Source organism: Cebidichthys violaceus, unplaced genomic scaffold (assembly GCF_023349555.1).
Source record: "Cebidichthys violaceus isolate CVI_PGR_0920_01 unplaced genomic scaffold, fCebVio1.0.p SCAF_8, whole genome shotgun sequence".
NCBI lineage: Eukaryota > Metazoa > Chordata > Actinopteri > Perciformes > Stichaeidae > Cebidichthys > Cebidichthys violaceus.
The window spans coordinates 13,667,707-13,679,766 of NW_027176964.1; the positions used below are offsets into that span (position 1 = coordinate 13,667,707).

General features: G+C 40.8%; 1 protein-coding gene across 2 annotated transcripts; it reads right to left on the reverse strand.

The window, feature by feature from the left end:
- Positions 1–55: 55 nt before the first annotated feature.
- Positions 56–11,514, reverse strand: miga1 (mitoguardin 1). 2 transcript variants are annotated; one of them, XM_068701487.1, is made up of 16 exons: positions 11,443–11,514; positions 10,118–10,274; positions 7,830–7,992; positions 7,032–7,150; positions 6,607–6,739; positions 6,196–6,338; positions 5,431–5,557; positions 5,246–5,346; positions 3,465–3,574; positions 3,282–3,354; positions 2,999–3,085; positions 2,820–2,918; positions 2,578–2,712; positions 2,304–2,357; positions 2,080–2,196; positions 56–1,923 (listed from the first exon to the last, which is right to left on the reverse strand). In XM_068701487.1, the coding sequence occupies exons 2-16, from the start codon at positions 10,214–10,216 to the stop codon at positions 1,699–1,701; spliced, it is 1,785 nt and encodes a 594-aa protein (XP_068557588.1). In that variant the 5' UTR covers positions 10,217–10,274; positions 11,443–11,514; the 3' UTR covers positions 56–1,698. The 2 variants fall into 2 exon arrangements, with proteins under 2 accessions (XP_068557588.1, XP_068557587.1); XM_068701486.1 differs by having other exon boundaries at positions 7,830–8,034.
- Positions 11,515–12,060: the final 546 nt, after the last annotated feature.

Below are 12,060 nucleotides of genomic sequence, written 5' to 3' on the forward strand. Positions count from 1 at the left end.
ATTCACTTGAGTTTTATTGTAGGTAGTGGAGAAAAGACGCAGGAAGAAACATACATCAAACTATTTGCTGAATTTATTTTAAAAAAAGTGACAACCATTTTTAAGTACAGTGACATTTTTCTTGGTCTTAATACAGTTTTTGAGCCACAATTTCTCCTGTTCATACTGGCTGAAAACATCCGTTCATGATGTATTTACAATCAAAGAAAAGTGGGCAAATCCAGTTCCAATGAGGCTCCTGCAGTCAGAGTTTTTAATTGGCTTCCATCACATTTGTAGTTCAACATGCTTTTATTTTCTCAATCATTTAGATGGCACAAGTTACTGGTGACCTGTTCCAAACCCAAAACGAGTAGGACAACCAAGAAAATATTCACATGCCAGAGGCTTGGAGCCAGTGAGTTTCTGCTTTTATGAAGAAAAAAACTAGTTACAGATGAATCAGTTTAAGCTCTCGAAGAAAACTCTGGAAACTCTGAGACTGACTGTAGCCTCAAATTACCAAGAAGAACGACCAATAACTCTTTTAAAAAAACTACATATGTGGGTGTGTTGAGATGAACCCGTCTTTCAAAGTGGAAAATACTGCAAGTGACAACTCCTGTCGATCACTCCTAAAATATGAATCTGGTATTTTTGGACCATTGCCTCTTCTAGCAGGTTTATTCCTGCAGTCACTGCTGCTCTAAGCGTTTATATTGAGCATGTTCTGTACATGGCAGAGATAATATATTGTATTTTTAAGACTTACATTCAGTGATGAAGACAAGGCTTGAATATGTGCATCAACAGTAAGGCTTCTTGCATGTCTGCCCATCACGTAAAAGTGAACAGCTGAAGGATTATGTAATAGCGACGTATAATCTTTCATATCCTGTAGTTAACGGTATGATGGGAATTATTGAAATATTGCTTGACGGTTTGTGAATCAAAACCGCTTTTGAAGTAACATGTACTAACTCCAACACATTTTACATTTACCACGCAGTCCCTTTGATCAATGACTTCCCTGTGCAACATGTGCTTGGATCAAAAACAAAGCATATTTAATGGTTTTGCATTGTTGATGTTCAGTAGGATGTGGAAATGCATCTAATAAATCTTAAGTTTAGCATAGAGTTTAAAATACAACACTGGTATTCATACTACTGTATGTTTGAAGCTCATCACAAATCCATTGATGCACACAGGCACAACTACAACTTCTAAAAAAAAAAAAAAAAAATCCTTTTATAATAAAATAAATACTAAAATATCCTTTTATTTTCACACAAATTGCTCTTAACGGCAATAAAAACAAGTTTCACAGCGGAATATCTACTACTGCCAGATAATTACTTTAAATATTTTATTTTAAAGAGTTTAAATATTATTGCTGTGATGTTTGAAAACTAGTGCGCACTGCCACGGCACAGTAACGGAGGAGGAGGAGGAGGAGGCCGCTGCACTGGAGATAATGATCACATGTGAAGGCAAGGCAGCTGGTACAATTCATCCCCAGATACGGCACAAAGCATGATGGGAGATGTGATGAGCCGGTTGTTGGACCACGGTGAAATAGTGTTGTGTTTTTTTTTAGAAAATAAAGTCTTTGACAGTTGCTGTGAACTCACCCGAGTCAGCACAAGTCTTCCATGTGTGTGTGGGGCGCTATGATGACCCGGTGTCTGTCTGGATACAAGTCCCCCCCCCCGTCTCTCATTGCACCGGAGCCTCCAGCAGGGCGCTGGGCACCAGCTGCACCTGTGTGGAGCTGCTGCTGCAGCCGCTGACTTGCCGCAGGGAGTCGGCTCCCAGGTAGGCCACCAGCAGCTCGGAGCGCCGGTGCAGCAGGCGGAGCATGTCCTCCGCTAGACTCTCCACAGAGGAGTAGCGCACTTTGTCCAGGTCGAAAATGTCCTTCAGGAAGTACAAGACCTGATCCTGAAGGAGAAGAAAGATGCTTTTAGAACAGGTGTTTAGGGGACACAGACTTTTGGAGCACGTACTTGGTAAAGATGTACGACAATGAAACTGCTTGCGGTAGAAACCAACAGAAGTAAAAATCCTATTTAAAAGGAAAGTCACCATCAGACCAACCTTGAAGAAGCAGCAGAAGTCATGCAGGGAGCTCTTGGGCCCCAGGAAGCCCCAGGCCAGGACGGGGCTGATCTGTTCACACACAGCGTAGAAGTGAGCGATGAAGCCGTCAGACACCTGAGACAAACAGGAGAGGTTATTGGAACCGTCCAAACAAATACAACTAATGAGCATAGTAGAGATCGGGTTGTCTGCGTCATAAACAAAATGCAGGAATATAATACCTTCATGTGCTGCCTCCTCTGCTTCATCACTGACCAACAGCTTGATGCCACCGCCTGTGGAATACAAGCAGGTTAAATCCACACAATAGTCAAAAATTGGAAATGTGGAAATGCATAAAATGTATTTCCCTTTTATATTTGTAATTTTCAAACTGACATTACACAATCAACAGTCTGGAAGTATTAAGTATAAATGTCTACTTCTCAGAACCGTAGTTTAATGTAAGGATTTGTCATGTCTGATCCCCAAGAAGTATTTCCTGCGTTTGCTCACCGTCTCCTTGAAGGAAGTGTTGAGCCAGCGGTTGTTGATAACGTTCTGAATGGAGATCGGTGGATTCTCCAGGTCCTCGAATGAGTCCATCAGGATGAAGTCCAGCACTATGTCGTAGAAGTTCAAGTGCTTCACCTGGTGGGAGTGATGAGAGTGAGAGTGAGATTTTCTCCCCTCCACATATTCCGATCAGACAGCAGAAGTCAGACATGATTTCGTGGAGGAGTTAGCGGCCGTCGTACCCCTCGCGTGGCCAGCTCCACCTCCGTGTTCTCCCAGTGCTCCGTGTGCTCCAGGAAGGAAATCATCTCCTCAAACACTTCCTCGAATCTATTCGGGCTCTGAGAACCAAACGGCGACAACATTTAGGAAAAACTCTTTGAAGATCGTAATCATTCACTAGTTGTGGCTTCAGTCTCACCTTCTGTGCTTTAACAATAATGGAGGACAGTATTTTCTTTCCCGTGTCGGCAAGAAACATCCGGGTCGTTGTCTCGCACAAGATGAGCTGAAAAAAATAAATTAAAATAAGTTTACTCAAGCTGAAAACGGAGGCAGCAGAAGACGACAATTTAAATTCTGCTCAATACAATGAATGTAAAATGTTATTCCTTCCTTGTGTTTGTTTATTCAGTCAAATTATTATGACTTTCCCTCTAATAAAGTCATCATGATGTATATTAATTCATAAAGTTATATTGTACCTGACATGCCTGCCGCACACAGTGCAACTTGGCCAGAAAATCGACGTCCCCGAGACACTCGAGCATCTCAGTCCTGACAACAAAAAAAAAAATCAAGACAGAGACCAGATTACAATGAGCTCTACGCAGCATTTTTCAGGTTCTCTGTGTTCCATGTGCGTTTTGATAAATGAGTTTAGTTACCGCAGCACCCTGCAGGAGATCTTGCCGTCCTCGGCCATCTGCAGGGCCTCCTCGTAGAAGAGGTGATGACCCAGAGCGAAGACGCTCCTCAGCTCTCGGTGCTCCGTCAGCTGATGCATACAAAAGAGGCAGAAAACTGATGATTATGGAGTAAATAATGATCATTTCAATTCCATTTCCTCCTCATGAATAATGCAGTAGGTCCAGACCCTAAAGACACGACTTTATGTGAGACACAAGCACAAGTTGAATGTTACATTTATCCTGTTATCTTGAGTTGTACAAAGCTCTGTTTGGTAAAAGCAATTGATGTCTGCTAAATAATGTTATTGATGGGGAAGAAATCGAATATGTTTTAGTCTTAGACTCATTTTTTTTGTCTGCTTTGCCCCAAACCCCCCAGGTCAGTCTGTATCCATTCAAAAATAGAACGCTTTTTGATTATTTTTTCTTTTCTTTTGGAACAATAATTCTTTATTTAGAGTCTATTTTTGAAAGCTGAACCTGACATAATGTAATAAGAAAAGGTTCTTATAAAGTTGTCCTCTAATCAAGGTAACTGGTGCTGAACGTTGGGTCAACTTGCTCTCAAAAGGTTGAGCCTTGAAGTCTCTCGTTCCACCTAAAACAAACACAGGTTGTCCTGGATCAGCGCTACTTTTTAAGTAACCTCTGACCTTTGTGCTTTCCCCATTATTTGTTTGATAAATTGTGCCGTTTTCCAGGCCGGACAGAGATCTCTCCATGCTGTAGAGTGAAAACAGCTGCAGAGTAACAGCCAGCTGTATCTTGTTGACTGAAGAATGTTGGAGGTCTATTTATAAGTACGAGTGACCCAGTTTGACTGCTCTGCCTCCACTCGCTGCTATGTGGTGCAACAGGTCTGAGGATACAAACACCTTCACTTAAAGCTTTTATTCATTTTAAAAAGACACTTTTACTTCACTGCAGGATCAAAGCTATTTGAATCAAACTCCTGCTGTGAACCGGTTCTACATTTGATGCTTCAGACAGTTTGAGATAAAGATGTTTCTGACAGGAAGCTTCTTATTAATTACACTACTGTTCACTGCGCTAACATCCAACTTAAATCTTATATTTATAGATATTTCATCGGTATCCCAACATGTGACATAGAGCCCCATTTTCAGTGACAACGACCCATTGAATGGTGTCAATACATCACTACAAGACCCTCGCACAACTCGCCTCATGTCTTGTTCAACATCTGCATTAATATGCAAAATAATCGTAGTGTGAGATAAAGATGAAAATATAATAGTTTCTTTTTTGTAACCACACCTAAGTGTTATAAGTGTGATCATTTTGTTTTATAGAGTAGCTGCTGAATAACTAACTTTTAATTGGTCAGGCCATACGCTATAGTTTCTTTTTTTTTACATCTCAAATACAATATTTTAATAACGTCTATTTGTAAATAGACACTTCCTGGATACTTGTGAGTCAATCACACCAACTCTTTCAGTATGTTGTTTATTCATTTATTTTTTAAATAACTCAAGGAAATGTGTGAAGTGTTGTTTGTCCGTTGCGTCCATTCATCATTAATTTAGTGTTACTGTTTTAAGATTATCATTGCCACCACAAATTGGACTTTGCTTAGTGGTTTGAGGAGTCTTTAGTTGAACAAATTGCGAGAGATAAAAAGGGAGTCAAGCATATTGAAAGAGTTCCTTAGATGTAAGTCAGGTGACTAATACAGTATTTTTGCATTTATCCTCCTGCGATCATTTAGAAAGCGATGCGAGAGTTCCTCTCACCTCGGCGGCAGACACGAATGAGTCCGTGGAGGCGATGCTGTTGCTGTCTCTCAGACAGGCGTCGTCCAGCTCCTCTCTGGCCAGAACGTCTGCCATTTTATCTGTGATGGAGAGTGCTCTTTGTAATGTGTTGCACAATGCCGTATCGATCGCGGGAATTGCATAATGTCGTACGAGTGACTCACCCTGGCCGTTGTTGCTGTGGGACGAGGGCTCCGACATGCACAGCACTCCCTCGAACTCCTCCTGCAGGCTGTAAGCCCTCTGCAGCAGAGACTTCAGCCTGTGCATGAATTCTGCACTGATGACATCCTGAACACACACAAAAAATAAAGAAATATTCAACTACAGAAATAAGGCTCACAAACCCCTAAAGCCCATCTTAAGAAAAGGAATTCATATCTACATGAAATATTACTGAAAAAACAAGCCATTCAAACTTAAACAGCAGGCACCTGGTCAATGTTTGATTATCCCCTGTGACCGATTTCTTAATGAGCTTTCTAAAGAGGATCAGCTGAGTCGGGGGTATCCGTGACAGCAACATTAGCTATTAGACCCGCTCTAATCCAGGTTACTGAGGTATTGAGTTAGCCGTAAATAAATCCAAACACCGGTGGGTTTGTCAGAGTGCTGGATATTTATATATGAGACCTGGAGTGCAGTGTTTGTGGGCAGTATGTTCTTTAGTATAAAAAAAAAAGATAAAAATACAGACATTGTATTTATTTGTAGAACAGTCTGCATCAGCCATTTACAAATTATCAGGAGGTATTTTATAGGAAAAAGATACAGTTTCCCCAAACATCTTAAAAGCATCGTCTGGCTAACTCCTCCCCCTTTATCTCTGATTAACTGGAGCATTGCGCTAAATTGGTGACGTGGTAAATATACCCCGCCGAAAAACAAATCTACATCTTTAAATGACCGGCGTGCTTCTGTGCGTTCACCTCCATGCCCTGCTCAGCGATGGCGTCTCCGGCTCCCGTTTTGACGGAAGCACAGCTGGCGTCGTCGTCGGCGTCGTCCTGCGTGCTCCTGAACGTCAACGCTTCCTCCCACCGACGGAGAGCCTCTTCAAATAAATCCATCCCTGCAACACACACACACACACACACACACACACACACACACACACACACACACACACACACACACACACACACACACACACAGAGTCTCATATGCTGCATTTCTAAACAAGGCAACCCACCAAATAACGAATTATTCCAAAAAATGACTATTTGAATACCTCCATCCTTTCAACTTATTCATTATGTGGTCCAGTCTCCTTATTACAGACACAGTGAGGTGACGTAGTGTGTGTGTGTGTGTGTGTGTGTGTGCGCACGTTTCTTTACCCATGAGGTACAGGTTTTCAGGTGTGGCGACAGGTAAGTTGACGACACTGCAGATATCAGCTTCCCCCCCTCTGTCCCAGCAGGTGGATACATTTGCACAGGTGCTGCTGCTGGACGAGTTCATGCTTTTGACCTGCAGAGCAGAAGAACACAGTTCGGTTTCAAGGAGTGGAAGCAGCGCAAACACAATGCAGGCCAACCCTACCAGCATCTTAGTCGTATTCTTCGACTTTTAAAAAAATGCAACAAAGTGAACTTCTCCAGCCTGGTTTGGACAGAGGAAAGCCACCTGAAGGCGTGATCGCATCCATCTTTATATGTGCAGTATTCTTCGGTTTCTTTTCTTAACGAATACTCCTCATTACTGCATTATGTTTCCGTGCTTTACTTAACAAAATAACACATTTTAAAAGTCTTTTTCTCACCGAGGCCAGGCTCAGCAGAGACCCGGACAGTTTCCTGTAGTCTCCTGCATTGCGTAGCAGACCGGAGGTGAAGCCGGTCTTGGAGTTGAGGGAGAGTGTGATGTTTTGACCGGTGTTATCTGCGTAGATGGAACCAGAACACAGTGATCACACGACATGAGCAAGTTCAAGGATTACACAACAGATGAACCACGTTTGACAATTTGATTAGAGTGAAACAGCTTTTTTTTCTGGGAATTTTGCCGTTGTTACTAATTGTTTGAAATCACTTTCATTTTTTTTTTATTATTAAGTGACATTCTGGCTGACCTGCTTTGTGTGTTTGTAAAAACTGTTTCCAGCTCAGACCATTACTTTTTACGAGCCAAATTCATTTAAATTAGCAGAAGCGTTAAATGAACTGATGTTTCACATATGCAGGAAGATATTTGGCTTTGCAAATATACTATCCTGTCACAGTTTAAACCTGTATGAACTTAGTGTGCACCATGTGTGAAGCTGGCAAAAGTAAAAACAAAAAACATCCATTTATTTAATCAGTTTTCTTAAAAATATCTAAGCTCCCTGGTCAATTTGACTCCATTCAAACCTGCAGTTCTGTTCATTTTTCTTGGAAACTCTAATCGGCGGTAAATCCTCCTGAGTGAGTTCAAAAGAGGTAAAGCATTTATCTGGAGCTTTCTGTTTACAGTTCAAGGTAACAGAGGAGCAGCCCAAACACCTCAATCTGATTACATCACAAACCAGCAACTGGGCTAACATACTACTTGACGGAGATCCCGGAGGAGGACGTTTTACCGTTTTCTGCTGAGGCCGGGGAGATGATCTCAAAGCCAGCCTGCTCCCACTGAGCATTCTTTCTTCCCTTCCTCCTCTGGAAGCGGCGAGCGAGGAAGAGGAGCGAGGCGGCGCCGAAGGCCGTGGCTGCCACCAGCTTCTTGGTGCCCGTGCTGACACTCACCTGGAGGACAGGTACAGGGAGGAACAACTGAAGTTTATGCATCTAAAAAAAAAAAAGAAGCCGAAGCAGCAGATTTGTTTAGTCAAACATTTTTTTTTTTAAATCTGACCAAACTAAAGCTCATGTTTCTCTGTAGCTGTCCCTGACTGTGAGTGTTAGAAAATCCTAAAACTCAAAAAGAATGTTGAATCTCAATAGCAGCACTGAGTAGCAAACACTCCTGCACAGCTGCTACGTATGAAGATAAAACCAAACACTGATTCATGTATTACTTTGTGCGATTGTTGTAGCGATACATAAATGAGGCTGTTGCAGTGTCCAATGAATATCAGAGGTCAGTGACAATAACATCTAAAGGCCCGTGGATTCATCCTAGAAATCCTGTCACGGAGATTGTCCGATAAAGTCGAGTGCAAGAATAAACGTCCGGTCTGATGACAGTTCATTTGAGGACGCATAACTCTACTGATGACATAACAGTCAGCGCTGAGAACCAGCTGCCAGCCTGTCATCTACAGTTTAAAGAATCATTTTCAGATAGCGAGCATACCCCCCACCCCCCCCATCTCTCTATAGATAGAAACACTGAAAGAGGGAGATTGGCCGATATAGCTGCTGCACAATCCCAACAACTGAAGATAACATAAACACAGAGTTTGGAGCTATGACAACTGACATAATATTGACTTTTTTTTTTTTTTTTTGAAAAGCCACGATACGGGATGATTGAAATGCCGCTACAGGCCTGCAGTTGTTTCAATGCTGTTACTGTGACTCTTAAATGTCAGACGTGCTCCTATCAGATTCTAAATGATAGCAGATCTGCTATGTGACCCTGGCGCGCCACACACACACACACACACACACACACACAGCACAGTGTAACAAAAAGTGAATCTCATTCTCAGTTTCACCAAGCTCACAAAACAAAGTCTGTCCTCATCCACAATTATAAGGATCTTTTGTCTAAAAATATAGCAATTTAAAAAAAACCATTTAAATTAGCTTCCACTTTAGTTGAATAATTATTAATAATGAATAATTAGGGGTTGTAGTTTGGTAAAATATCCATAAAGAAACATTACTAGACGAGTATAATATTGACGTGACGTTAAGTATTGACCCTAACAGCACAGTCAGGATTTTTGTTTGTGGACAGCCAGACACTGAACTTTGGCTGTCCGTCCTCTATAGCCGATATCACATGAACCCTTTTACACCTTCTCATCAGATACGGTGTCACGCTCAGCTGCTGGCCAGTATCTTTCCAACACAAACCAGTAGTAGTAGTTCCTTCTGAGGCTCAGAGGGAACCCTATGTATAAATTCCATGTTCTACCAGAACTCGCATGAGGATGCAAATGAACACACGACGACAGGGGAGAGAGATTTCCAAACTCGAAACCGTCGAACAACACAAGACAACTTATTGCCAAATATATGTCCAATAAATGAGCAATTTGTGAGCTCATGTAACTTGTGTTTACATCCTCTGGTTCACATTTAACTGAATAATGACATTAATGATACGAGTCTCGATACTGTCTGAGATTTTAGAACATAATATTATGGTTTGGCTTTAACTTTAACAGTGAACTGTCACACATGTCTGAGCTACAACTGAGTGCTCTAGATAAATGAAAAAAATAAGACTCAAGAATATGGAAGGTAAAATAATCAAAATAGTTAAATAGATTTTGGAGAAATCTATGAATCTGTTGATGCAGTTCACTTTCATATTTTGGTAAATGTCAGAAAAATAATTGCGTTTTGGGAAATGGTATGTTAAGTTTTACAATAAATACTAGAATAGTAACTCCCTCCCTATGAGTTGTATGGTACTCTCTGTATTTCTTCTGAAGAAGTTGTACAAGAAACATCAATAGTAAACAATGTATTTTGGCCCAAATATTCATAATAAGACTAAACAAATCAAATACAATCAAGAACACAGACAATGTTTGCAACACAGTTAAAAAAAAAAGAAAAGGGGAAGAGAACCTGACAAAGTGCAATTGAACCCTCGACAACCTCGCCTCTCACGACATAGATATAGAAAACAGTATGAACTCCCAATAAAATAAAGCCGTAGACAAACTCCCACCACTTCCAAACACACCCTCACCTGTGCCAGAGAGCTGTACATGGACAGAGGGAGGTCGACCATGCGCAGGGCAGCCGCCTTGACAGACAGCTGGGAGCTGGTGAGGGTCTCATGTGTCATTGTGGCGATCTATCCATGACTTGGCAACCCTCTTATCCTCATCACCATTCTGCTGGAGCTGCGGGAGAGATGACACGCAAGGATTTAACCTTTAAGGCTCAGGAGGGGATATAACGACGTTATTACATAAAGCCTCTAACAGTACGTGCAAGTAGTAATGCTTGCCTAACATGAGTAGAGTAGAGCGAATAAACCACCCCTATGTGTGTCAAAACATCGTAAATAATAATTACTTGCATGCAAAGAACTGTTGTTGAGGATGAGTCAACCACTGATCTGAAGGACTAGCAGCACACCCACCAAAGGTATTTCAAACCATACCTTACAGTACGAACATGGGACAACCAGAGGCTTTATCTTTCTGTAAAAACATAGTATTGTTTTGTAAATAAAGTCACTATAGGATCCCATCATCTAAGCCGCTGTGTGTCCTGCTGACAAGACAACATGCAACATCCAATTAAAGTTTGCACGAGACAAGAAACCCTGTGTGGCTGATTATCCCATTTGAGTCTTACCCTGACAAAATGTTGATTCTTTGTCTCAAACATTCAATATTGCTCTTTATGTAATGCTCTGTCTCTTCAAATGCTGATTGATTAACAGTTTGCATTGGACAGAGTATCTCAAATAATATGTTTCTGACTAAGAAAACAATGAGAAGACTGAAGAGGCAGGGAGGGATCCATCCTGTTGACATTAAACCACCAGCAATCCAGCAAATCAACATTCAGAGACACGAGTAAGAGTCATTTTGAATCACTAGTTTAGTTGATTATATTTTCTTGTGTAAAGCCCTGTAAATTGCCCCTGTTCTATACATATAATCTTGTCATGTCTTCATACTGGTTAAGACTGAACCATCCAAAGTGACAGCTTTCATTCATTAGCATCTTCCAATAAATCAGCATATTCTGTCAAGCTTAAAATCATGTTTTAAGGGACAACAACGCAGACACAAGTAGCACCCTAGCTCTGAAACAGTCGTAATAATAGTAGCACACGTTTGGAAAATGATAGCACTCAGCTGGCTGGGAAGCTAATGCTAACTTAGCTAATGCTAACTTAGCTAATGCTAACTTATCTAAGAAGGCTAATAACGGCTAGCAGCGTGAGCTAACTTTGTTAAACCGACTTGATATTAAACAGTCTAATAAATAAGCTCGTCACTGTGGGTGATCGTTTTCTAACTGACAATGAATGTGAATGTTGAAATATTAAATCACCGGTTCATTGAGAGGACTCCTCCACAGACTCTGCTCCTCTGACCTCAGCTGCTGCCCAGTGAAGGACTCGAGCGGCAGCACGAGCCGATCTAGCGTCACTTTCAAAATAAAAGCATTTCTCCCAGTAATCTTTATGGAGTTTTAGCGTCCCCTTTAGGCTTTCTGAAAGCATGACAAATATATTCATGTTAGGTTTTTACTGTAAAGTACATATGATTGGGGCTTTCATATAGATATAAAAAATGAACATTCAAAAGATCCATAAGTGACTAAATTCACGTATAAATTCCAAAAGTGTTGATTTACATTTGGTTCCTTTTATTACTTTTTACGTCTTTGAAAGACGTAATCTTTTTTTTCTTTTCTTATCATCTTGTTTTAAGGCTTAAAACAAGATGATAAGAGGGTTTATCCTAAATAATTTCTGACTTTCATAAATATGGAGGTCAATATCCACGAGGAAAAATGAGCTGTTAGGTTTGATGAAAACAGTTTGAAGTCAAATCATAAGGTACAAAATCTATGATTACTTTGAAAGTAAAGATTATCAAGTTGTAACTAATGTCAAAAATATGATATGGTAAAGTTTTGACTTAAAAAGTTACAATTCTGACATAT

What these genes read in the sequence shown, in the direction of transcription:
- miga1 (XM_068701486.1), bottom strand. Translation starts at nt 10,216, where the DNA reads ATGACACATGAGACCCTCACCAGCTCCCAGCTGTCTGTCAAGGCGGCT. An exon ending in ATCTCCTGCAGGGTGCTGCG is followed by an intron (nt 3,355 to 3,464) that starts GTAACTAAACTC and finishes TTTTGTTGTCAG; the next exon opens with GACTGAGATGCTCGAGTGTC. An exon ending in ACTTCTGCTGCTTCTTCAAG is followed by an intron (nt 1,924 to 2,079) that starts GTTGGTCTGATG and finishes CTTCTCCTTCAG; the next exon opens with GATCAGGTCTTGTACTTCCT.